The sequence below is a fragment of the Mchenga conophoros genome, linkage group LG22 (assembly GCF_057382185.1).
Source record: "Mchenga conophoros isolate Kocher_MC1m ecotype Shallow Benthic linkage group LG22, M_conophoros_male_GT1.1, whole genome shotgun sequence".
In the NCBI taxonomy this organism is placed as follows: Eukaryota; Metazoa; Chordata; class Actinopteri; order Cichliformes; family Cichlidae; genus Mchenga; species Mchenga conophoros.
Genome location: NC_140546.1, coordinates 22543814 through 22571777, shown reverse-complemented (window position 1 = coordinate 22571777; position 27964 = coordinate 22543814). Strand labels below are relative to the sequence as shown.

At 38.6% G+C, this 27964-nt stretch overlaps 2 protein-coding genes across 3 annotated transcripts; one reads left to right on the top strand and one right to left on the bottom strand.

The window, feature by feature from the left end:
- On the bottom strand, positions 1-27819 carry LOC146549473 (putative acyl-CoA dehydrogenase 6). Of its 2 annotated transcripts, none has more exons than XM_085261515.1 (9): positions 27589-27819; positions 18982-19102; positions 13913-14042; positions 12983-13089; positions 12689-12856; positions 12320-12493; positions 11758-11919; positions 10185-10335; positions 1-367 (listed from the first exon to the last, which is right to left on the bottom strand). In XM_085261515.1, exons 1-9 carry the CDS (start codon positions 27790-27792, stop codon positions 277-279), a joined length of 1308 nt encoding a protein of 435 aa, XP_085117641.1. In that variant the 5' UTR covers positions 27793-27819; the 3' UTR covers positions 1-276. The 2 variants fall into 2 exon arrangements, with proteins under 2 accessions (XP_085117641.1, XP_085117640.1); XM_085261514.1 differs by lacking the exon at positions 1-367 and adding an exon at positions 8872-9364 and having other exon boundaries at positions 27589-27818.
- bet1 (Bet1 golgi vesicular membrane trafficking protein) lies at positions 6254-8935 on the top strand. The gene is made up of 4 exons (XM_085261517.1): positions 6254-6417; positions 6576-6682; positions 6859-6915; positions 8185-8935. Exons 1-4 carry the CDS (start codon positions 6399-6401, stop codon positions 8338-8340), a joined length of 339 nt encoding a protein of 112 aa, XP_085117643.1. The 5' UTR covers positions 6254-6398; the 3' UTR covers positions 8341-8935.
- Positions 27820-27964: the final 145 nt, after the last annotated feature.

The window sequence follows — 27964 nt, the reverse complement described above, 5'->3', positions numbered from 1 at the left end:
TCAAACATAAAACAATTTTTATTAAAGAACATTATTTTTCTTAATTCTAAACAATAATTACATAAGTAACAAATTACATACAACCAAAACTGCATTGTTGCACGTGTGTACAGACAAGGAAGGGGGGGGCTTCATTATTCTGTGTGATTGACCGTATGAGGATGTCTTTATGACCACATACAGTATTGTTAAAAAGGCAAAACCTCCTCATCTGAGTAACTGATCAAAGTGCACAAATCAGAAGTGATTTTCCCACTGGGGTTAGCGTTGATTACATCACTTGCCAGGTAGTGTGTCCATGTACTTGCAGATGATTCCCAGCATTACCTCATCAGCTCCTGCACCAATTGACATTAACCTGGAATCCCTGCAGAGAAGGAAAATTTCTTGTTTGTTTTTTTCTGTCACAATTACAAACAGGAAGCTGCATGCAAGTCATTTAAATGACCCAAAGTTCAGTCACTTTTGGTTACACAATCCGGTTGCATTATTTGCCCTGTCACTAGATGTCAGCATCGTGCAAAACAAAGACTTAGGAATCTGAAACTAAGTGTTACTTGATTAAGCACTAAATAACTGAACGGGGCCTCAGAAGTTTTCAAACATTCCGTAAAAGTTGCTTCTGTTCATCTGGTTGTAGCGTTTTCAGTGGGAGAAATGTTTCGTGACTCATTCAAGGGACTTCTTCAGTCTCCGCTGACTGCAGGTTTCCCCGACCTTATAAACAGAACATTTGCATAATGATTTAATATCATTTTTGGGATGTCCTTACCTGGATGATTGAGCATGCATCGAGAATTTTCAAGCATTATTAATAAAGTGAAGCCAATCATGTTTGCAATTTTAACATTAATTATTAAGAAATCACATTAAATCATAAATGATATACATTAACTATTATATTTAAACAATAAACAATAATATACATTAATCAGAAGGCTTAATTAAAGACCTGCAACAAAACTGAATGCTGGTGCCATAGAAATAATATATCCTAACAAAGTGCATACAGTAGCTGCTGAGTCATGGATTTGGGTTAGATATAATATTTTTTTTCTGTTTTGCAGAGAGTAGTAACTTGTGGCTACCTGATTGGTGGATTCAAATTCAGCAGCTCCAAGGCTGCTTGACTGAGCTAGAAACTTACTTCTCTGTGTGTGTGTGTGTGTGTGTGTGTGTGTGTGTGTGTGTGTGTGTGTGTGTGTGCGTGTGTGTGTGTGTGAGAGAGAGAGAGAGAGAGAGAGAGAGAGAGAGAGAGAGAGAGAGAGAGAGAGAGAGGAAGCCTTTTTATGGGATGATCTCATTGTAAGATTCAAATTCAATATATTTAGACTGGTTGACTGAATTGGATCTTGTGTGTGTCTCTCTCTGTGCATGTGTGTTTCCATATGTGTCCATATTTGTGATTGTGTGGCTGTTATATTTTTTTTTGCCAATTTTTTTCATTTAACAAGTATATTTGAGGGACCCTTAGCATGTTCAGCATTTTTTCAGCTGTCCATTTTGCTTTTCCAATTTTTCTGTTTAAGTTATTACTATTGTGCTAAATCATACTATTTCTGCTATTTTATAAGATTTGTGCTAAATATAGTATTTCTGTCAAATTATAGTATTTGTGCTAAAACATAGTATTGATTTAAAATTACAATATTCATAGTTCATCACAGTGTCTCTGGTAAATCACAGTATTTCTGCTCTGTTGTACTATTTTTCTAAATCATAGTGTTTCTGTAATGCTTAAGTATTTTTGGCTAAATATATTCTTTCTGTTATCTTATACTATTTCTCCTAAATTCTTGTATTTTTGAGAAGTTATCATGTTTCTGGTAAGTTACAATATTTCTGTTAAGTTCTGCTATGCTATTGTATTTCTGCCAAGTATTATGTTTCCTCTAAGATATTGCAGTTCTGCTAAGTTATTCCATTTTAGCAAAGTTCCTTTGCTTCTGCAAAGTTTTTACAATTTCTGCAACTTTTCAGCTTTTTCAGCTAGTTTTTGCATACAGCTTCAGCTTTAAAGCATCCACACTGCATTTTCGCAGGAAATGCAAATCTTTCTAGCTATTACAGATACTATATAATAAGTTCTTAAGAATCTTAGAGTCTGTTAAATTGGGAGCTATAAACGTCCTCACTGCAGTACTGTTTACCACAGCACGTTCAAATCTGTTGTGGAGATTTCAAGCACCATTTGAAAACTCTTAGATATCTCAAGAGGATGAAAAGACATCTGTGCAAAGTGCAAACTGTACTGTTTGTGAAGAACGGCTCAGGGACTGTGCATGCTGATCAGTGCAGCCAGGCTGTTCTGCATCCACGCAATTCACTGAAGATGAATGCCAGTTTCTAGACATCCAGAAGCCTTTCTCCACTCTAAAGATCTTTTTAATAAATCTAATCCTCTCAGATACACAAAGACACCTGAGACTGGTGCACACAGTTCAATCAATATCCTCCCTTTCTTTGACTCATGTCAAGGTCATGCATACAGCAAAGCCGTTGGCTGAAACATAAAAAAATGACTGCTGGGGCATTGAAATGCATTATGGCAGAGGGGAGCTTAAAGTTTTATGTATTTATAAGATATTGGATTGGAATAAATTAACGTCACGAAAGTCATTCTAATCTCTTATATCATATTAGCTGTCTCCTACGATATTGGCACAGAGCTAGGTGAGCGATGATGTATGAGGGGATAAGAAAAGCTCATCACTGCTAAACAGCACCTCTAGGATTTTGCAAATATTGAGAAACTCTTTTCTGTCCCATGCAGCGCAGATGGATGTGTCAGTAAGCCCGTGTTATTCAACCCACAAAGAAGATTTCTTTCCATTTTATGGTGATTGCGTTAAAAACTCTTCAAAGGAAAACATCTGTCTGTGTTTGCCTGCTGACGTGTACCACTTTTAGGCTGGCAGTGTTTAAAAGATGGTCATGAGATGCAAAAAAGAATCAGCGGTTTTCTTCTTTTAGACTGTTTTCCTATATTTAGTATGTCTTTGTGTCGAAGCGTGCGGATCCCATGAGCTTGGCAACCAAAAGCATGAATGATGACTGTTGTTTTTATGTTATGAGAAGAGATCCAGAGCACATACAGATGAACACGCAAGAAAAGTTTCAAACAACATTGAATTTCATTAAAGCTAGCGCAGTCTCGACATAATATGAGTCCCTGTAGAATATTTTTAATTATGATAGCTGAGCCCACCTCAGCTATCATAGAGAGAACAGAAGGACACCCCCTGTACAGGCTGCCAGTCTTTTGTAGGACTAACACAGGTAAAAACAACCATTCACACTGATACTCGCACCTGTCCTGAATTTTTAATAACCAGTTAACCTATGACCTGCCTCAACCCACTACACTATTCTCCCTTGCTAGGTTTGTTTCCTCCATAAAATCCACAACCTGCACACAAGACACTGTGTACTTGTTGGTCCAAGCAGCCTCTCCATCATCAACAGTTCTATGTCCACGGGGTCCAGTGAGTCTTTTAAAATTAGACTTAAAACTAATCAGTCATTTGAGTCCATCTGATTGCTCTTTGTGTTTCCTGTGACTTATTTGGACACAACTGTATATGTTTAGCACCCACTGACACACATTTATTTATTTCTTTTCTATTCCCTTGGTGGTTTTTTGTATTTTTTTTCCCATTCTACCTTTTTTTTTATAACACTTTGATTAATGTGAGTTGTTTTTTTTAATGTGCTTTATCCATCCTCCTTCCCTGAAGGAGGAATACTAAAACAAGAGGCACAAGAAACTGACACAGATTCATATTCATAATGTAAAGGAAAAAAATCAGTCATATAAAACACCCTACATTTATCACAGCTTCAGACCCATTGCATGAGAATCAGAGCCTGTGACTCTCTTTGCTAACAAAGTCTTTTGATGTCAGTGTGGCAAGATATGAAGAAATCTCTAAAGTTGTCAGGAAAAAATGGTAGGGGTCTGGCATTCGGGGATCTAAAAATTATTTGAAATGAATGAGTCGCTGTAGGGAAAAGTGACATTTCTGCTGCTCTGTAGTCTGAGTGCAGATTTGACCCCTTTAATGCAAAGAGAAGTTTTCAAGCACTCTCAGATATTATCACAGGATCTGCAGGTCACTGCTGCTGTTGGTGTCTAAGTTTCAGAAAGAGACTGCACAAATTGGATGGTTTTATTGTCTGAAAATAATATTAAGCTTGCTATTGAACATACAGGCGAAGACTGCTTACAATAATGTTGTCTAGACATAATAAAAGATATACTTTTGTGGTTACAATAACAGAGGATCTGTTGGGCATGGACAAAAACAGCTTTTCCAGGGAAGATGTTTGTGAAGCATGTTGGAGGAATTGTTGGTTTGGGGTTACTTTGTTGTGGGTAATGTGTAGATTGCAGTCACTTTGATTCAGTTTCACATCAAAGAGCTTTCAGATCTTTTGAGCCGATCTGTCTGAAAGTTTAAGGTGAAGAGGAAGTGGACCTTTTACCAGCATCATAATCCTAGGCACTGTAGCAAATCCACCATGAAATGGTTGAAAAAAAGGACAAATGGAGAGTGATGGAATGGCTTATAGTGGTCAAAGCCAAGATTTAGATCCCAGTGAAATTTTGTGGGATGTTTGTGCATCTGACTGCTTTCAGTCGTGAGAAGTAAGAGAAGGAATTCTGCTTGGAAGAGAGGTCAAAAATTACAGTGATCTGAAGTCAGAGACTGGTGGACAGTTATGCAAAATTCCTGCAGGTTTTTTTCCTGCAATTCAGGGACAACATAAGCTTTATATTGCATTAAAAAAGAAAAAAGCCGAGTTACTTTGGCTTCTTTCGATATATGACTATAACTCTTTAAATACTGTCACCTCACAACGGGCTTGAGGCACACAGACTAAAGCCTGATGTGGATATACTTACTTATGAGAAAAGCTTCCCTTTGTTAGTGGGTTTGTCAAATTTTAAAGTGAGTTACATAGCCTATGAAAATTTCCCTGCAGGGATACACACTTGACGATATGCTTTAGAGCACCGCGTCAAATATGTGACTCGGACGGCAGTACTAGCCTTCCAAAGGCTCCAATTTGTCCCACTGGATGTCTTTGGAAATTGTGAAAACTGCAGTGAAATAATTACATTTTTAAATAAAATACACTGCTTTTCGTTTTATTTTGTCAGCTTTACTACACACGAGTAAAGAAAGTCCACATATTAAAGTTTTGTGCTCTTCAAAGCAATCTTGTATACGGAACGAGAACAGAAAAAAGAACATGTTTTTTTGGAAATCGCAATTATTTTTAATGAAGATTTCTCAAATTGTTCATCCGTTAAATGAAAAGAATAATTTAACAAAGAAAACCCAAAACAATACCTTCTGTCGTCTGGAAAATATCAAGGGGAATTGAGTAAGTGGTGTCTTTCTCTGATGCTTATGCTTTCTTAAGTACTTCTTGACAGCTAAAGAATGGAAACAGTTTAGATGGGTGTTGTTTTATGCAGAGGTTTTACTGGTCTGGCCCACGTGAGATCAAACTGGGCTGTATGGTATGGCCCATGACATAAAGTAAGTTTGACAACCCCACTGTGGACACACTGTAGGGTACACAGACAAATTAACATCAGACTATTTTTGTGTGGGCCTTTCAAGTTGTATTCTATAACATATGTGCAACCCTGTTACTGAAACCTATTCAGTGTGGAAAATAAAAAGACAAAACAGGGAATTACTTGACAATAAAAACATTATAAAAAAAATAAGTGACATGATTTAGGCAATTACTAACACCATGTATAGTATAAAGGTCAGACCTCTATGACATATTTTGTATTTTTCCAATGTTTTCTTATAAGATTGAGTGTCACTCTAACAATTACACTACATTTACTACATTTATATTCCATTTCAACTGCCAACTAACAGTGATTTGCAACACTGTACATAAAAGAAATGTATAGAAAAAAACATCACAAACATATAAATATTATTAAACAACATGTTATTTTTCCTGAGTATTTATTTGTCACACCTTGAAAAGTTAAGGTAGATTTTGAAAGTTGCATAAATTAATCTAAATTAATTATTATTGTAATGTATTGAAACTGAATGGATATTCAGTATGACAGTAACAGGGTTGCACAAGGCATACATACATTACATAATGAGCAATTTATATATATATTTTTGAAACTGATTTAATAGTAATTATATTTGAAGCTCATATACAAGCTCACATACGGTTTTCCTTTTTACTCGTTTTTCTCCATTTGTCCTCGTCGGCCGCCGTAGGGTGTCGTGGCGTTTGTGTTGTGAGCAGACGTGCTACAGTTACCGGATCAATCAGAAGTCGAACTTCCTTCTTATTTTGTCTTTTAACATAAACCATTGGACAGTGTTAGCTTCGGTCGGGTCAAAATGAGGCGCGCCGGACTGGGTAAGAAACAAACAATTAAACCAAAGCTTCTCTTTTCTCATACGTAGCATTTGTTGCTAACTAAAGCTAGCTTATGTTAACAAATGTTTGTTGTTTGGTACTCTGAGTACTCTGTTGTTCATGAACGCTTCATTAATGCTTAATGTATTTTAATACAGGTGAAGGAGGCTCTGGGAACTATGTGGCTAGTGGATATAGTGTATACGAGGAAGAAAATGAACACCTACAGGAGGGACTCAGGGCTAAAGTCAACGCTTTAAAAAGTGTAAGTAACTGCTGATTACGAGCGTTTTGTTGTTATGTTTAACAGTCAGTAAATATTGCAGCAAAGAGTTTAATATAAATGACTCAACGGTTTCTGTATGTACTCAAAATGTAACCTAATTTCTTCAATTACTGTGTTTTACAAGTCACGTAATCATAATGAATTGATTTTTACAGCTCTCCATTGACATTGGCACAGAAGTCAAATACCAGAACACAATGCTGGACGATATGGTGAGTTTTACTTTGGAGTACGCTGGACCACTTGCTGCTACAGCAAAAAATAAATAAAAAAGAAGCAACATTTAGTGTTGTCTGAGGTTGGTAGGGAGCTATTTTTTTCTGCTTTATGTGTTGTTTTATGTTGTCAAATCAAATCACTTTTATTATCACATCACATGTGCAGGTACATTGGTACAGCACATGTGAGTGAAATTCTTGTGTGCGAGCTTCACAAGCAACAGAGTTGTGCAAAATACAATAATGTAAACAAGCAAAATACAAGAATGGCTACATCTGAAACTAATAAATATATGTACAATATATAATAGTATATGTATTCCTGGATGTGTATACTAAATATTTTTCTACGTGTGTGTGTGTGTGTGTGTGTGTACACATATTTTACAAATTAAATAGAGTAAACAATAAATAAAATATATAAAAATATACAAAGTTGAGACATGTGCAGAACAGTGGCATTACTGTACAGTATGGAGTGCATAATGTTAAAGTTCCAGTAGTGAAGGTGAGGTGTCTATGACATGTTCAGCAGTCTGATGGCCTGGTGGAAGAAGCTGTCTCTCAGTCTGCTGGTACGGGACCGGATGCTGCAGAACCTCCTTCCTGATGGAAGTAGTCTGAACAGTTTATGGCTGGGGTGACTGGAGTCCTTGATGATCCTCCCCGCTTTCCTCAGGCAGCGCTTCCTGTAGATGTCTTGGAGGGAGGGAAGCTCACCTCCAATTATCTGTTCAGAGCACCGCACTACTCGGTTTGACTTATTGGTCAGAAGTCACTAAGAAACCCCTCAAAACTAAAGAATTTGAGTAAATGATTCAGATACCATCACTGTAAACTTCAGAAATGTCTCCTAGCACTTGGATATTGTTCTCCGCTGGACTTCTGTAATCATGTAGTCAGGGTGGCTGTAGCTCAGGAGGTGGAGCAGGTCATCTACTAATCAGAAGGTTGGTGGCTTGATCCCTGGCTCCCCCTGGTCAGCATGCCAAATATCCTTGGACAAGATATTAACCCTAAGTTAATGCATCATTCTGACCCATCCATTGGAGTATGAATGTTTGTGAATGTTGGTTTGTAAGCACTTGAAATCATAGAAGAAAGTGCTTGTGTGAATGGGTGGATTTCGCATATTGTGTTAGATGGCAGAAAATGTCGATAACAAATCGACTAACCCTACCTGGCGTTGAATACTCAAGAGTAGAAAGGTGCTATATAAGAATCAGTCTATTTACCACTTTTCTTCTCTGCATCTCACTTTAGGACACAGACTTTGACTCCACGGGCGGCCTGCTTGGTGCCACCATCGGCAGAGTCAAGAAGCTGTCCCGGGGCAGTCAGACCAAACTGCTGTGCTACATGCTGCTCTTCTGCTTTTTCGTCTTCTTTGTCCTGTACTGGTTTATCAGGTTGAGGTGATAGGAGGATCTTATTGGACTTTGCTCTTCCAGTTTGTGCTTCAATGACACATCTGAACCAGACCAGGATAATAAAGAGAAAAGGCAGGGATGTGGTTTTTTTTTTGTTTTTGTTTTTTTTAAAGTCATTACACTTTAATATGTGCCACAGTGTCAGGCTTTCAAACAATGACTCGAGAAAAAGTGTAGAAAGGCCTACCAATGCTTTTTAAAGGAGTACTAAAAAGTATAAGTGGTTTAGGACAATGTCTGAGAAAATCAATAATCACAGGAAATGTAGTGCATACTGTATGCATAGATGAAGCAGACAATATCAGTATTTACGGTGTTTATACTTAATATCTGACCAGTTAACCTGGATTGAGAAGAGCATGATTTATGACTATAGACGATACGGCAGTGTCGAGAACTGTAATCCTCAGCAATCAGCTGAGTTCAACTTGAACAAGTTATAGAATGATCTGCATAATCTAGTGTATGCGCTAGATTATGACATTCTATTGTCATAAGACGACCACACGTGCGACAGTAGTGTACGTCATTGTTTCATCTTTATTGTAAAAATATTAATGTAAATAAACAAATTTTATGCTCTGGATTAGCTGGTGTAACTTCATGCTGTTGGATGTGCTGAAATGTCTTCAGTGCGAAAATCTCAAACATAAAACAATTTTTATTAAAGAACATTATTTTTCTTAATTCTAAACAATAATTACATAAGTAACAAATTACATACAACCAAAACTGCATTGTTGCACGTGTGTACAGACAAGGAAGGGGGGGGGGGCTTCATTATTCTGTGTGATTGACCGTATGAGGATGTCTTTATGACCACATACAGTATTGTTAAAAAGGCAAAATCTCCTCATCTGAGTAACTGATCAAAGTGCACAAATCAGAAGTGATTTTCCCACTGGGGTTAGCGTTGATTACATCACTTGCCAGGTAGTGTGTCCATGTACTTGCAGATGATTCCCAGCATTACCTCATCAGCTCCTCCACCAATTGACATTAACCTGGAATCCCTGCAGAGAAGGAAAATTTCTTGTTTGTTTTTTTCTGTCACAATTACAAACAGGAAGCTGCATGTAAGTCATTTAAATGACCCAAAGTTCAGTCACTTTTGGTTACACAATCCGGTTGCATTATTTGCCCTGTCACTAGATGTCAGCATCGTGCAAAACAAAGACTTAGGAATCTGAAACTAAGTGTTACTTGATTAAGCACTAAATAACTGAACGGGGCCTCAGAAGTTTTCAAACATTCCGTAAAAGTTGCTTCTGTTCATCTGGTTGTAGCGTTTTCAGTGGGAGAAATGTTTCGTGACTCATTCAAGAACCTTCTTCAGTCTCCGCTGACTGCAGGTTTCCCCGACCTTATAAACAGAACATTTGCATAATGATTTAATATCATTTTTGGGATGTCCTTACCTGGATGATTGAGCATGCATCGAGAATTTTCAAGCATTATTAATAAAGTGAAGCCAATCATGTTTGCAATTTTAACATTAATTATTAAGAAATCACATTAAATCATAAATGATATACATTAACTATTATATTTAAACAATAAACAATAATATACATTAATCAGAAGGCTTAATTAAAGACCTGCAACAAAACTGAATGCTGGTGCCATAGAAATAATATATCCTAACAAAGTGCATACAGTAGCTGCTGAGTCATGGATTTGGGTTAGATATAATATTTTTTTTCTGTTTTGCAGAGAGTAGTAACTTGTGGCTACCTGGTTACGTTGCATTTTTATCATTTTCAGATATGACAATAAGGAAATCCAGATTAGTTACGTTAGAGTGAGCATGTCTCATGCCTCATTTCATCTTACCTGTAAAATCGGCTGACTAGCACATCACTGGTGTAGCCCATCCCTCCCCAGTACTGGAGACAGCTGTCGCCCACTTCTCTGGCAAGGCGTCCCCCCTTTAATTTGGCCATGGATGCCAGCTTGGTGACATCGTTGCCTTTAATATACAGCGCTGCAGAGGGAAAACAAAGGATAGCCACGAGCCGGGAAGAGTGTAAAAAATGTCCAGGTGGACAGAATGAAAAGAGGAAAACAGACAATAAAACAAATGTGTTTCAGTTTCAGATGCGTCTGGCTCTGATTCAATGTTTTGCCCCATTCAGGCCTTTTCCCAGTGCAACTGATCAGTGCCTCTATTGTAGGAACCCTCTAGAGGAACATGTGTGAGCCGCATGATTTCTCCTGTTTCAGCGTCTAAAAAAAAAAGGATTTGTGTGTCTGTGTGTGCGCTTAAACACCTGCACCAAACAGTCGCAGGGAGCTCTGCTTTCTGGGCAAGCAAATTTTGACTTGAACTGTTCCCAGTCTGATGAATTCACCCAAAGCTACTGGCCACTGAGGGGGTTTTAAACTGAGAGACAAATCACAAGAGCTTGGACAGCGACCCCACGGATGCAGACATGCATTCGTATTATAAAGATGGCCATGTGAAGCACTTGGACTGCATTCTGGCAGAGCTGGGCACGTGCCAGAATGCAGCCACTGCTGTCCACTAAGCTTCATGCACTCTCAACCTGCTATTATACAAACACAATTCCAAAAAAAGTTGAGAAACTTTTTTGGAATTGGGTTTGTCTGGTTCGTTCCAAGGCGGAGGCACAAATCTCTCGGGGGGTTGCATCACAAAGGACATCCGGGGTAAAAACCTGCCAAATCAAGTATGTGGAGCTCTGGGTTCTGTGGTGAGCCCTTGTAGGGAGCAGATGAAAGTAGCTTTCTTTCATAAAAAAAAGATGGCAGGATCTGACTGTGACATCACGTACTTGTCTTTCAGAAATGCATAAAGAAACATTTAAAAAAATCAGTTAAGAAAATACAAAACAGAAAATAGTACTTAGCATATTAAAATTGGAAATAAGCACGTTAATAAACAGAATGCAAAATTAAGCTAAAACGCAAATGAATAGGAAAACGTCACATCATATCTGTGCTTACATTTATTAAAATCTTTAATAATACTGTGATACCTTTAATGGTATATTATTATATATCATATCGTTTAAGCACTTCTATAGAAAATGCCATTAATCATATTCTTTCCTGCTGGTAAGCTGATCATTTTCCAGTGGACATCCATGGGGATTCACTCACTCTTGGAGTTGGCTGCTTGAAGCCAAACATAATAAAGCTCCTTTGCACAGTACTTTATGCTTTCAGAGTGCAGTTTCTAAAATAAAATAATAATAAAATGTCATTGTGGTACACTAGTCCAAGGTTTTCTTATTAGTAATGCAAACATACAGCTATCACATTTCCTGCGTCTTCCATATATCCTACTGCTCTGAACTTAGGACTAATTAAAAGTCACCCAGGTGCCTACATTACTGAGCTAATATTAGCATGTAGCTTTATGTTGTCTATTAAGTGAAACTACCTGTAGCACGGTAGAGGAGAGAGCGGAGCAGCTCGACCTCTGTCTGCAGCTCAGCCAACCTGAAGTGAACCGCCTGGTGATGAAGGACGGGATGCTTGAAGATCTTCCTCTGCCGTGTGTACTGGATGGTCTCCTGAATGACGTTGTCCATAGTGGTCAAGACTGGAGGTGACACGGGATTATTTTTAACACCTCCGCTAAAATGTGTTATCTACCTTTGCTGAAGACACTCTGGTTTGGATCAACCAAGCCAGACAGGCTAACATGAGCATCAGATCCAGTAAAAACAGCACAAATAGTTTCTTACGCATTCTGCCCAAGGCAACATTGATTCAAATCAAAAGCAAACAACTGCTTTACAAATTACTAGAACTATGTGTCCTGAGCTCCTCATTTATCTGAAAACTAAACGTGAAACTGAAATAGAGCATAAACTGCGCAAACTTCCAGTAAAATCCGTAGGAGGCTGATGTGGGGGAGAATGGGTGAAAGTAAACTTTAGATGACATCATATCCTTGGAGTAATAAGTAAGATAAGCTTCACTGAGTAAAGTCCACTTACTATTGGCCACTGCCCAAAGCCTCTCTTCCTGGAACTGAAGCATCTGATAGGTAAAGCCCATGCCTTCTTGGCCGATAACATTCTTACAGGGCACGTGAACGTCATCGAAAAACACTTCGGCTGTGTCAGATGACCACATACCCAGTTTATCAATCTTTCGGGCGATGTGCACTCCTACGGTGGAACAGACAGGAAACAGAAAGAACGTCAACATGCAATACAATATAATAAGTTGTTTTAGGGCGCAAAATTAAACAATCTATGTGCTTTCCAAAAACAGGCGCAACCGTGAACTTGGAAATGAATCACAGATAGTGGATTTCTGCAGAAAATGTCTTTTGCCAACTAAAACAAATCGACTAACCCTACCTGGCAAGTTCATGGGTAGACATATGAGTGATTTGTTCTTATGTGGGGGCCCGTCACTGGTGTTGGCGAGGAGACACATCCAGTCAGCCTGGGTACCGTTGGTGGTCCACATCTTTCCCCCATTGATCACATACTCATCACCTTTCCTCACTGCCTTGGTCTTGATACCTGAAAAGTGGTTGAGTGTTCAGAAAACTGGGGTTTAAATGGAAACCTCAGATTAAAAGACTAGACATGAACCCTTAGTGGAAATTAAAGATACTGGAGAAGAAGAAGATATAATATTAAACGCACTCGAAACATCAGAGCCAGCTCCAACCTCACTCACTCCAAGGCAGGCCACTTTGTCCCCACTGATGGAGGGAAGGAGGAACTCCTTCTTAAGCTCGTCCGAACCAAACCTGCAAACACAAACACACAATGACTATGTGACGCCGTCTCTTTGTTTTTCCATCTGTTGTTTTATTTTCTACCAGTATTTTTAGGACAGTGTCAAATGAGAGTTTCGTCAAACTCGTGTAACTGTGGCAGATCGTGTGCTTTAAAAAAAACACTGCCATGTTTGAGGCAATTACAGCTCCAGTGGGAGTGAGCTCACACGGTATCACTCCCACTCATCTGCAGCTCTTTTATACTACTTAAACCTCATCGCAGGCGAGAGTAGATCCTCTAATTAAGCTCCCGAGACTCTGACTGTCTGTTTCACTGAATTTTTGTCTTGTGTCACCAAGAGTTAAAGTAAAGGGATATCACGTAACAAGCCAAGGTCCTGTATGCTTGGTAACAGTTTGCTTCACACCAAATGGGCAAAACAAAGTATTACCAAGCATATTAATTAACATACAGCTTAGGGAGTGTAACTCTGATCAATGGCTGCTCACTAGAGGTATTTACTAGTTTAATAATAGTAAAAATATAAGAAAACTGTTTTACATGTTACATAAAAGAAGGAACGATTGACTAAAAGAAATAAAAAAAAATAATGCCGTTCACACAGTTCATGTACTTTTCCATAAATCTAAGTGTTTTCTATCTTTGATCTAAAGATTATTGACAAAAAGTTACTACGATATTATCCACAGTTTTGACAGGAGTTTTATTTTCTCTGTTCCCGTGTGACCATCCTCCCCACTGCAGGGAATTAGTTACAAAAGCAAGCAAAGCACCAACGTTCGTTGTAAGAATGGATTCAGAGAATGTGACGCTAGGTTTGCAGGCTTGTACCTGGCCAGTGCCGGAGTCGTCATGTCAGTTTGTACCCCGATGGCCATGGGGATTCCTCCACAGCGGATGTTGCCCAGCTCCTCTGCCACTGCTGCACTGAAGCTGAAGTCGAGGCCCAAGCCTCCATATTCTGCACAAGACAAAACACATTTAACGCTTCAGCGCATTGTGTGTATTCATGAGTATCACTATTTTAGTCATTTAAACTTAAGAAAAACAAATGTGGATCCTTACTGCGAAGCACAAAGAGGCAGAAAGAATGGCTTACAAATCCTTTCCTGTGTCACTTCCATCTATCCTCTATCTCTAAAATCACCACGCTCACACATGCACGCGCAATATATGCCGGTATACATACATAACATTGTGATCTGTTGGCACTGGAGCATGCACTCAGATTAATTAAAGGGTGTTATGATTAACGGTGTTATCTGTAATTATGTGTAAAAAGCACTGCTGGGGGATCAGTAGCTCATGTGTTCTACTACCATCTCTAATCGGATCTTGATCTCTTCAACAACCCATTTGCAAAAAAGAAGTAAAGAAACCAAAAACTGATGTCTATTTTCTTCCATTGTGGCAGTGGGGATACTTCCAAAGAGCAAAGGTCTGTAATCGAGCTGAATGCTGTATAATAAACGTGTTTAAAACACACATTTATGTCAGTTGTCCTCACCAAGACCCATCCCTTATCTTTATTTTGCCTTTTATCCTCAATTAAAATGAAGCACCTGGTGTTATATTACATATTTAATGCGAAAGGACCAATTTCTATCTGTTACTCATGGAAGCAGGAAGCTGATGTACCCGCATTTATAATGAATTTTCTCTCAGCTTGGTTTGGCAAACAAATCCTGTCAAAAGAAAAAACACAATGAAGATAAACTGTCATTCTGCAGTACAAAAATATATATAAATAATTAAAAAAATCCCTCAATTATCATGCTGGTCAAGCAGATTTAACCTGACAGTTATTCGTTTAGGACAAATGTCCTGATGATAATGACCAGACAGTCAAATGTAAGAAGACTAAGCATTCGTGAATGTTCGATGCTGTTTTCTCATTACTAAATACAGCACAGCAGCCGCTGAATGATGGATACCAGCACTGACTGACAATGAATAATTATGAGTGAATTTACCACACAGAGGCTGGCAACTCAAGAAAAGTGGTTTCATATCACCTGCCAGACTAGTTGGGGAATAATGGAAAGCGCAGTCTGTCAGAACGTCGAAGACGGACAGCGAATAACAGAAAGAGTCAAATAAATTGGGACAGAGAAAAGGGAAAATATATAGGGACAAGCAAACAAGGGAGTGGGGGAGCCAAAAATAAGAGGAAACAGGTGCAGCTGTGCAGAGATAAGTCCCTGAGCCCTGGAAACCCTGCAGCGGTTAATGTGAACGAAGGGAAGCACCGAGGTTTATCCCACTTTAAACAAAACAGCAGGCTGTCTGGTTGAACAAGCAAGCAGAAGAAAAACAAAGCAAAATCCTGTCACAAATGTCAAACCCATACACATATGTCTGCTCAGGGAAGCAGATGTTCCTCGCTATAGGCTCCCATAGGGTGGAGCGCCACGTGAAGGAGAAACACAAGGATGAAGAATCTGGGGATTGAAGGTGCAGCACAGAGACACTGCAGCGATGATGGGTGTAACACACTGTTATTTCTTTTATTTCTCTGAACTTAATATTGATATGAGGAACCCGATAATAAAACAGGTCACTTGTCCCTGGATAGGAAAGATGAATCACCATCATAAGCCCTTCTGCAATACTGTCCTGTAATAACTATTACAATGGACACAGGTGCCACTGTGCTGCTTTGTCGAGTCGCGAACGCGTGCATCATTATCGTCCTCATTACAGTGTCACGTCATATTAAAACCACTATGCTAATGTTTCTGGACAGAAAAACCTTCTGTAAGGTATTCATCAAAGTATAGGCGAAGAGAAAAAGTGAGAGAAAAGTAACACCCTGGACATACGAGTCTCACCGAAAGGTTACTCCTTTCAAATCCTGCACGAAAAACACTCAGTGGAAGGGGAAAACGCGCGGGCTGCCAGGTTCTATCTGTCAGGCAGGACACAAGGCCATTTCCACTGTACGGTCAGCAGATACCTCTCTGTCAGGGAAAAGGAAAATAGTCAGTGAGCCAAGGGTCATCCTCTTCTTCTTCCTCAACGTGGCTGCCTTGGGAAAACTTTTGTTCTCGTGTTTTGAAAGGTTAAAATGTCTTTCCTTGTGCAGGGAGAAAGAGCAGAAAGTAAGTCTTCTGACTGCACACGGGGGGATTTTCTTTATGGCTTTTATTGATTCCTATTTTTAAAAAAACTGAGAATATGAGATTCAAGCCCTGCCTTAGATCTATTTAGTCAACAGTGTGTAATGCTTCTTAAATGTTAAGCTACCACTGTCACTACTGCATTTAAATAATATTCTTTAATTCCTATTTTAGGCTTCCTGTTAGAGTGATTTGACATTTTTCTGCACAGCCCTTTAAAACCTACAGTTTGTAATGTCAACACCAACTGCGGAAAACTAACGAAAATGGTGTCACAACATTTCAACAGTTCATGCAAATCTTTTAGTGACTGCTTTATATTTACTACGCATAAGATACCTTTCAGTTGTTTGCTGTGCAGAGTTTTGTTCCCGTGCATTGAGGAACAAGCTGCCCGATCGCAACACACTTTCACATTTTTACTACAAATATATGTTTTTGCAATGACTGACTCTTTGCTATGTACTTCTGAAGAGTTGTATTGCACTGTATTTAGCTTAAGCGCTTTTCTCATCAAGGGCAAACACGTCTCTCTTTCACTTGATGAATAACATCTAAATTAAACAGACTCCTAAATCCCTTTTTCCCATTCCTGTAATCCAAGCGTCAGAATCAATTAACACAATACAGAACTGTGTGAGAGTCTGCTTCATTAGTCGGCAGTGCGGTACACATAAACAGCTTATTGTAGTTTTTCTGACAGCATGCATTTTCACAGAGTGGAATCGTTGATCTTTTTTCCATTATTATTAAAAGATATTCAGCAAGACGAATGAGTAAAGGTGTAAAATGCATTGTTTGTGCAGAAAACAGATGTCAGCCATGTTTCCTGGGGGATTTTAAAGAGATGCACACTCCACAGACTGAAAACAATTATATGATACGTCATGATGTCTGTGCAAATGAGGAGCTAATACCCCTTACATGACACAAAAGCAGAAAATCACTGCGTTGTGGTGACAGTGTGCGTAGTTAAGCATGCTTTTTCAGTTTTAATCATTTCTGAATTTAATTAACTCTCTGCAGCACCTCGAGGAGTCATGAAGCAGTCACTGTGGTAAGACAAACTGGGCAGGAGTATCCTTTTCTCTTTATTGCAGGAGAAAGCAATATTGATGTTAGCACCACTCCAACTATATGCTGCACAGCAAGAATACATTTTCGACCATGCCAGTTTGATGCCCTTAACAACTGTCATTTAATGACTGTTGCTGACGCTGTAGTTTCAAATGGCATCTCTTAAGCATGTTTCTTGCACCATACGTGATTGCAGTTAATCTACAACCTGATCATACAGTGTGTCTTCTCACTGCGAGGATTCTCCGCTCTAATCTTGTCAACTAATGCTTAATGCTTGTGTAGTCAGCACATTTTAATTCCCTCACCCTCCCTTCTCTCTGACCTACAGGCTTGTGGTGCAAACGTCTCACTGTCCAACAATGTTGCTCACATGCTTTTCTTCTATTCGCCGTCAAATGTCAGAAAACGAACGAGATCTCGAATATGCCAAAAAAGACCAGACGTGGCTAATTAATTTAGAGAAACTGACCTTATACTGTGGGAGTAATGCAATACACTAGACATAAAACATCTGCTTTTGATTATCAAACACTTCCCATAAGTCTCGCTTCATATTCATAATGGATTACACATAGAACCGCACACATTTCGTGGTCCTGTACTGTAAATTTCTCACTACCTCCCACCATCTCAGCGACGACCCAGCTGGATATACATCTGGAAAAAAGGATAGTCAGTTTCAGACAGCTGTAGTGGGATGCTGCTGTGACACCAGCACCCATCATCACAGTGGGAACGTTTGTAAGCCCGACTCATAATGAATGGCTGTCAGAAGCAGAGAAAAGCAAACGGACCATGAATTCAGCTGTGAAAGAGATGTGCTGCATGTTTGCTGAAGCAGAAATGGTCAAAATGGGCAGACGGCGGAGGATTCCTCGGTTTGGAGTGCGCTGTGGGATATGTTAGCTATGTTACAAATTCATCATGGGGTTTTTGCAATGGCAAGATAAACAGCTTGACCAAGCAGCATTTATCATGTAGACTGAGGCCTGGATGATTAATCAGTCTTCACGTCTGCATGGATTACCAACGGGAAAGAGCAAGAAATATAAATTGACAAAAGTCTGCGTCGCGACATGCCCTCTAATACTGCCAAAGTCATTCTTGTGTAATAAATACACATATTGCAAACATAAGCCGAGCACCGATTGCCTTTATACTTTTAAGGTCAATATAAAGAAAATAGGAAGCAAGTAAAAACCACGTCAGTTTGTTTTTTTTAGCACTTTGCGTGCTTAGAGAAAGTCATTCTTTCATCTTTTTATTATTATTCATTTCCTAAAAATACCCTCGTGTGTAAGACACAACAAAAAAGCAAAATGCTGCACTAAATTTGGCACCTTCGTGCGACGGCTATTATAGCTTAGATCTCGCCGTAGAAAACAAGCTTCCTCCAAAATAAAGGCTTCTGAGGCTTTTGATGAAACAAAGCCTTTCCTTATCCCTCTCCTCCTAACAATGCATGAACCCCACCAGATAATTAAACTCGTCGTTTATCAAAATCACAGGTGTTGGAACCCATCCCAGAATACACTGCAAGTCTCTAAGAGATCTAACAACAATGCAGATGGTTTCATTTCACTCATGTGCCATTCCATGCCAAACCTCACAAAAAACACGAGTGAGGACTGGACACTATCCTAGAAACTGATATTAGAAGGGTTTACTGCATTACCCGAAAGATAATATTAGGTGTCTTACCAACTGGTTTGTTGACTCCTAGAAATCCTGCATTTCCTAAGATCTTGAAGAGCTTGTGGGCTGGAAACTTCCCTTCTGCTTCCCATTGATCGACGTAAGGGTTGATCTCCTGGTCGATGAGCTATGGCACAAACACCACAGAAGAGAGGTATGATGTTGTATCTGTACTTCTACTTTACGGTGCACATGAAATCTTTATATCTGTTTCTTTGAATTTTAAGCATTTGTTTTGTTTTGCATTCATTTCTTCCTTGTTGTTGTAACCATCATGTGATTCTAACAACAGCTGACAGCCCTGCTCTTTTGTCTCCTGTGTCATAAGACCTAAAGGACATGAGAGTGGGAAAGCACTTAAAATGATTTTTATATATAGTCGGCTTCCTGCTGTGTAGTGCACATATATTCTAAAATCTACGTAACCTACTTCAAGCAGACAGAAACAGAAGGTATCACATATCAATGAATAGAAAAAGTATTATATGGTTGGCCCACAATCATGATGAATATGGCGACAGCATGAAAGGCATGCTATTCTCAACATGTATATGCTATCAGTGCAGGCTTGCGTTTTGAGGGCTTATGCTGAGCACTTTTGTACTGATGCAGCTGGAAGCTAATATTGTGCAGATCTTTAGTATGCACTGAATGCCAATATTTTAATGACTCAGTGTTCTCCCCCATCATTTTGTTCTTGGCACTGCAGGAAAAACCTCCAAAGTAATATTTAGATCAGCATGCAAAACTAAATCTCAGTGCTGAAACCCATACCAATGGCATTCTTTTTGGGTTAGCAGCCACTCCATGTACTCAGCCACAAAGCCCGGGATACAGCTGCCTCAAAATGAAGGATGACTGTGGCATGTTTTATGATTCTAGAGTGGAACGAAAAAGCTGTAAAGCTTGCATCTGTGGTCAAGGGACAACTTTCATAATCTAAGAGGTAAAATGATGACTTGTTGAGGTACATGCTAACATATCATATATATACATACATACACACACACAAAAGTGAGCCTAGCTTCATGCTATTTTTTTAAACTAAACTTAACTAAATAATGATTTATATGCGAAGAACAAATGTTTTGTGGTCATCTTGAAACTCAAATTTACATAATATCCATCAACACTGAGAGCAGCTTTTGCTTTTGTCTCCTGAATCCAAATGAAAGCTGCAGTGTCCTCTAACAGTGTTTTCTGAGTCATCAAAGTGTCTGTAGTGAGTATAGACCAGGTTGCACCCTAGTTTTTCAAGCAGACTGTGAAATCATTGAACTCTGGTGCCATGATTCATTTCAAGCACCTGGAAGTGGTCCCCAGATGGTGAAGCACCAATGAACTCAAATACTTCCCAGAGAATAGCTACATCCATAGTGTGGGTTACAGTTCATCTGGTACCATGTTTGTCAGTTTCTAAAACAATTCTCCCTCACACAGCAGGTCTAACAGAACATCAACATCTTCTGCAAAATAACCTCAGCATCAAGTGCTGCCAGGCAAGCGAATCAATTAACACGTAAACACAGAAAATAAAAACTTATGTGGTGTAACTGTACCCGTCCATTTTTTAATGTTTCTAAAAATCCACTGAGGCATCTTCACTTGCTATTTGTTAATAAGCTTTCTTTAATGGGCCATGTTTTCAACAGAGCCATGACTATTTGCTCCTTCACTGTTTCTCTGCTATGTACTGTATGGTGGAAAAAGCCAATAAAAAGTAATGATTAAAAAAAAAGACATATTAGGTAGAAATGGGAATAATTAGATTCAAGTCTCGGCCAATAAAACTGAGCTCTGAGAAGTCAAAACTATTGGATTATTTCTTTGTGTTTCTTTGATTAAATGTTCAGTATTAAAGCGTTCAGAAGTTGTTGTTTTTTTCAGGATTGGAAAAAGTCACGCACACGGTCATTCTCAGCTGCCAAAACACCCAAACCCAAACCTGCCAACTACTGAACAAGCCAAAAGCAACATTCTGGGTGAGAAATAAAGAAAACACGACCATCATCATTTCACCGTACAGAACAGAAAACAGACGATACCTTTGACACTGATACAGTGCGCATACCTGGGCTGTACTCTTTTAAAAAAGGCTCACTTACAGAACTTTTCAACACAAGAACCAACATTTAAAAAAAGGAAGCACTAGTTCTTTTTAACGTTCAGAACCTGCGGAGGGAAAGGGAGTGTCCATTTGTCGCTGGAAAGGGAAACATAAATGTCATCTGGGAGCAACCCAATTCTTACGAAGGTTATTGTGTAGTCCCTTTGCAACATAACAGAAGAATTTCACATCACTGACCTGACATGTAGTTAGGTCAGGTCACAAACATTGCAACAAAAAGTCTTACTAAATGTCCAATTTGGAGAAAAAGTCTTGAAAGAGTCTAAAGTCAATGGAAGTTTAAAAAAAAACGAGGTGAAGGTGCATGAAAATCCCTGACTCATTATTAAATGGGAACAAAAATAATAATAACAGATGACTCATTCTTGCTTTTGACCTTCTGAAGGGGTATTTTTTCTTCTTGCGCCTTGACATACATCATAATTGAATGTCATACAATTGGGGCTGCCACAAACGATTTTTTTGATAGTCGACTAGTCACCAATTATTTTTGCGATTAGTCGACTAATCAGATCATGCATCCATTGGACATAAAACGTATAGATTATTGCACCAGCATGCATCTGCTCTTATATAACCATCATTAGCTTACAGCTTGAAGTGTTTAAGGTATGTGCTAACTAAAAATAAAGACAAGATGATAGTTTATTAAATTTTAATGACATCTGCAGATTGTTTCGGTGAAGTTTAATAAACTCAGCCGTCTGCTCCTTGCTATCTAAAATATAACGGGACACCGGAGTATATTCTCGAGCATCTCACACTTCTGATAATCAGTTGTCTGCTTGACGTTTATTCAGCTGTGTAAAAAATATAACTTTAATCTCAGCCAAACCGATTTACTCAGGTACAAATAAAATACTAAAAAAAAGCCAAACAATAACATTTTTAAGTTATCTAAGTGACTTATATATCATGTTTAACCTGAGTAGCGAAAGATGGCGGTGGGTTGAAAACATTTGCCGGGAGTCCGGTCTTCTCACGGGCTCTAGTGAGCCTTGCCCCCGGCTAGCTATCGAGCTAGTGGGTAACAGACGTCTCCGAAAACGTCAGAGCTCTTTTGAAAATATGTGGCTTGATAAACTGAGCAGATATTTGAGGTTTACACAGCTACATTCTCGCCTGAAAATATGCTAAACTTTATTTTGTGACCCAGAAAGAATAATAAGAGTAATATTAAAACAACTATCTGCCGCCATTGTTGACAACTGCGCTGGGCCGCGCTATGAATTCTGGGACACAGCTTCTTCTTCTTCGGGGTTTAACGGCAGCTGGCATCCTTGTACATGCAGTGCTGCCATCTTCTGTTTCAGTCCGTTATTACACTCTTAAATACTACTACTTATCCCTGTGTCTTTTGGGATCTTACAAAGCTTCAAACGACGCGTCGACTACTAAAACAGTCGTCGACGATTTTAATAGTCGACTAATCGTGACTAGTCGACTAATCGTGGCAGCCCTACATACAATGCAGCCCATATCAAAAAATCATTGTATTTTCATAATACTGTTATTGTTGATCATAATGAATTCAAAACTTATCAATACATCCGGCAAATTACTTTGATTAAGTGTGACAAACCTTGAAGCCTATGAGCAATCTGTCTATCTTTCTGCTGCTTAATTAATATTCAGAGTGCAAAATGTAAAATTATCCTCTATGCAAAACATCAAATATATTAATAACAGACTACGTATCACGGGCTTTTAAGGTAACTGTAAGTAAACATTTTTCTTCAACCAGCTGTATCAGCTAATTATAATGCCATTTCTATCCTTCATTTTTTTCAAATGCTTATTATTATTATTAGAAGACATTGAATATATGTTCATTGCTATGCAGATGACACTCTATATTTGACTCTATATGAAGCCAGATGACACAAATCAAATCCAAATTCCAAATTCAGACAAAAAAGGGTTTTTATAATGGGTCCTAAAGACATCCTAAACATGGTGACTAACCTGATACTAACTCTCGATGACATCACCTTGGCCTCCAGTAGAACTTTAAGAAATTAGTCATTTTTTCACCAGGATATGTCTGTCAGAGCACATGTTAAACAAATATGAAGGACTTGCCTTCTTTTATTAGATCACAGAGACCATATTTCTCCCATACTGACATTCTCATTGGCTCCCTGTTAAATCCAGAATTCAATTTAAAATCTTTCTCCTTACATACAAGGTCTTGAATAAACAGGCCCTATATTAGTGTGCCTTTTGTCCCATCTCTCTCCCAGTAGGTCTCAACAGACACTGCCCCTCCCTGAGCCTGCCAGGGTTTCTTCCTGTTAAAAGGGTGTTTTTCCTCCACACTTTTGCCATGATCTTGCTTATAGTAGGCTGTCTGATTGTTTGTGTTTCTGTTTAATATTGTATTAATATTACCTTACAATATAAAGTACCACGTAGATAGGAAATAAATGTAAAAATTGACCAATTTTACAAGACAAAAATAGAAAATAAAAAAGCCTTACTTCTTACATAAAACAATAAAAGACATTACAGGCCAATCACCTTCATTGTTGTTGTGTAATATCTCAGAAATATTTGTATTTGTTGACCTGTCAGAAATTCCCGTCTGACAGGTCAATGTGAGTAGTCTCTTCCTATAATTTTTTGCTAATTTTATCTGTTAAAGCACTTGAACTTCCAGGCACTGAAGATGTAGTCATTCTAATTCTGAAAACTAATTTCCCGGCAAGATTCTAAGATGTAAACGAACCCACTCGTATTAAATTAGTTGTGGAAACATTGGCGTTGTGAGCGTCTAACCTTCAGCAGTAACAAAAGGATTTCCTAAAACCCCGTTTGACACCTCTAAACAAAGACAGTACGGCTCTTTTAATAAACTGCTCCCCCTTGAGTTCCCTTTCCAGCACTTCCAACTTATTGTCCTGTATTTCCTTTTAATTTTTATAAACCCTTCCCAGTTTTCCCAGTACTATTTTATTTTTGACCTTCTGGCATCCTTAAAAGGTTTAGTCAGACAATAAACTTCCTTCTATTTACTACAACAGCTTTGCCTTAAATTAAGCTCTTATTGTTATTTTTTCAGACTTTGTTGCCAATGTCACTATAGTAATAGAAATTCTAAATGAGTCAGACTAATTACTAATGGTTCCTATCATTTTTTTTAATACCATCATTTGGAGCTACTAATATTTAGGCCCTTAAAAACCCAAAGCTTTGAATGCCAGGAAGCACAAACTGTAACAAAGGGACAAAAAACCCAGAAATCTCTGATAAGGAAGGCCAATACATAATTGTATTGGCATCAAAATGAATCCAAGACACCCGAGGCCCTTTAAATTATCTCAGTTAAAATGTAAAACCCTCACTTAATGTGTATTTACAACCTACCCTTGCTTAAGCAAAGAGCAAAACAGTCCATCTCACCTTCTCTGCCTGGCCTTTTAGACAAACTTAGCAAATAGAAACAAACTAAATCAAATCAACAATCCAAAGTTCAGGTCTTCTGTACAAGAGAATATTTCAGGGGCTTGTCACTGAAAATATAAAACTGGACTCACAAACAGATTCTCCCCCATCACACAGCTGTGACTGTTAGTTTTCAACAACCTCAATAATAATTCTGAAAATGCCAGTGTTGGGTTTATCTAGGCACAAACCCCGCTGGAACACGAGACCAACTAACTGCACAACAAAACAAGGCAAGACAGAGCTCTTTGTCTTTGTGGCTCGCGAGGTTAGTCAGTCAAAGTTGAGGAAAAGATTCCTTCACCTGAACTCAACCAACTTCAACTGATTCCTTTGGCTACTAGGGGTGGGGGAAAAAATCGATACTATGTAGTATCGTGATATTTTGTTTGCTAATAATGTATCGATACAGGGACAGCAGAAATCAATATTTTGTTACAAAAAAGGTTTTTGTGCTCAGAGCATGTTGATCCTTTTTCTGAGCAAGAATCCTGACATTCCTTCACTGTCCAAATGTGTTTAACTTGTTTTTTGGCAGCAATAAACATGACAGTTTACTTCTTTTAATTTAAGACATGTTTTATTTTAATTAAGTTTAAAACTTTTTTATTTAATGTAAAATTATATTTTGTTTTAATTTACTTTCAAATTCTTCAGTTGCTGAAGGGGCTGCATAGTTTTCATATTGCATAGTTCAGAATAGCTATAATTGTACCAGATGGTTGCATTCAATTAGGTTGGGACTAAACTGTAATACAAACCGTTCAGTTTGTCAACAATAAAACTGACTGAAATGAGAGAAAGACTGAGTGTGAGACTTTGATATTAGATAAAATGAATATTGATAAAGTTTACCTTTATGTACAGAATCTGAATATCGCAAAATATTTTAAAAAATTGCAATAATATCGCATCGTGCGTTAAGTATTGTGATAATATCGTATCGTGGGATGTATGGTGATTCCCACCTCTATTGGCTACATCACTTTTTATTGTCAGCAAGCAATCATTCTTGAATATGCAATTACAAATACTTTCTTAAGTATTCTTAAGCAACATCACTGTGTGTGTGTGTGTGTGTGTGTGTGTGTGTGTGTGTGTGTGTGTGTGTGTGTGTGTGTGTGCGTGTGTTTCCAGCCATACATAGACATACGAATTTCAATGAACTTAAACTGTATGCAGAAGTAAGCGTCTTGCTAAACTATAAGACATGACCTGCAACAGGTCATGTCTCAAAGACATATTTAAAGGTGTGAACTCTCGAACTTTTAAGAAAATGGAACAGTGTGGTTTCAAAAGCTATAATGGAACTATAACGTCGAGACTGCTTCCGCTCATCTCATGGTACACAAGTGCACACAGACTCTTATCAGACCTAATAAGGATAGGATACTTTATCAGCATACAAATGATTAAATAAGCATAAATGACAATCTTAAATGATTAATTCTGACAGCCAGCCTCTATAGCCAGAGGAAGAACACCAGCTCTGGCTCCTAGATAAGTGATACGCACTATTTGATTCCCAGCCAACTATTTATTTGATACAAACAAAAATGTGGTCTGTTTAGGCTAAAGTACATTGGCCTGATTACCTGTTTAATGTGAAGGCCATGACCCACTCATTACTCCAATCACCATCAGTATTTATCTAGACACAAAAATAAACCACCAACAAACCAACTGATATCAGGCATTTGGGGACTTGTCCCCTCAAACAATGGTTTCATTGTGACCCCAAATGTGACTTAAGTCAGAGCACAGTCATAACTGTCCTTCAAAGAGGGCTAATGGTGAAAAACATAGACTTCACCTCTAATATCCTATATAAATAACTTTTAAATGTGCTCTTACTACTTTATTGTTTTATATTTATCAATGTGCACACGAGCACGCCACACCACAGCTTCTGATTATTCATTTAACAAATAAACATGCACATCAAAACCTTCCGTTTCCTTAAACAGCTCCTTGAATATAACAAATCTGAACGGACACATATAAACATGCTGTGCATGTTGGCGAGAGCATGGCTGACATTAATTAGCAGGATGTGGGAGTGCACGGTAGGTCATGAATCCATACAAGCTGGTGTTGTGCCAAAAAGTAATTTACTGTATATGCCAAAAGTCTTCTGCAAGTATTTAAACTATGGACAATGAGTTGTTGGCCTATAATTTGTCAAACATGTCGTTTGTGAATGATATCAAGTCAATTTGTGCAACAATGAACAACTTCTGGTCACAAGGTAGAAGCTGCAATCATTTTTTTTAGCAAAGAGACTTTCATATATCCTTTGCTTATCCAGGTAAAAGCACTCACTGAGATTAAAAATGTTTTTTTCAAGAGAGATCGACCAAGAGGGCAGCAGAAATTGCAAAAAGTACAACATAACATTTCTATAAAGATATTTCAAGTGGCCAAAAAGGACTGTATTGCTTGCACTAGAACACTAAGTAGGTACATTAACGCGGTCTCTTGCAAAAGAACGTGGATTATTGCAAAAACAGTTATTTCTTTATAACACATATAACCTATTAGTAGTTCCTGTTAACTACAACCTATTTACCAACATGAGCAAAGATATTAGACATTAAAAAAAAAAACACATGGAAACACCGGAAATCACCTTTTGACACAACCCCGGCGGCTGTGTTCGTCACTGTAAACAGAGTAGCCTTAGCCAACCTGGCGTTCTGTCTTGTTCTTCTTCTGTCCTTCAAAACATGCATTATTTGCGGACACATAAAATAACACTACTTTTCAAATGTAGCGGTAACAAGCACTAAAAAGCTGGACCTAAACACTGGCGCCTGATTCCTTTGTGTGGGCATGAAGAGCAGACAGGAGACGTCAACGCAGCTTAGCGGAGGAGCAAGCTAGCACTGACCTCTCACCTACTTTTACTTTACTGCCCCCCGCGCTCATTTTAGGGTCATGTTAGGGAGAATAACACTGCTGTTGCAACTGTCTCTTCGCTAAAAACATGCTGTGTTTTCGTTGTTGTCTCAAAACTTCCTGGTGTTAGCAGTCCTGCATACCTTTCTGAGGGACTCCTTTAATGCAAAGTGCTCTTGTGTGTAGATTAAGTGGTCGGCCGCAGTCTCTGGGGCACTGGACTTTACTTGTTTAGATGACACTTTCTCAGTCAACGAGCGGGCACCAACACCCAGTGAAGTTAACTTGTAAAAATGACGGCTTCTGACCAGCACGTTTAAACGCAGGGCTCCTTCGCGCAGCGCCATCTCTGTTGACAACAATATGTACGTGTGTGCGCATGCGCTGGTAGGAAGTTCTCACTGGGTCAAATATTAACCCAGTGGGAAAGTAAAATATTAGCAGAGCTTGACTTCCCACCATTATTGGGGGGAAATTTTGTCATAAAATATATCGTAAATTGGGTACCCTGGTGTGTAA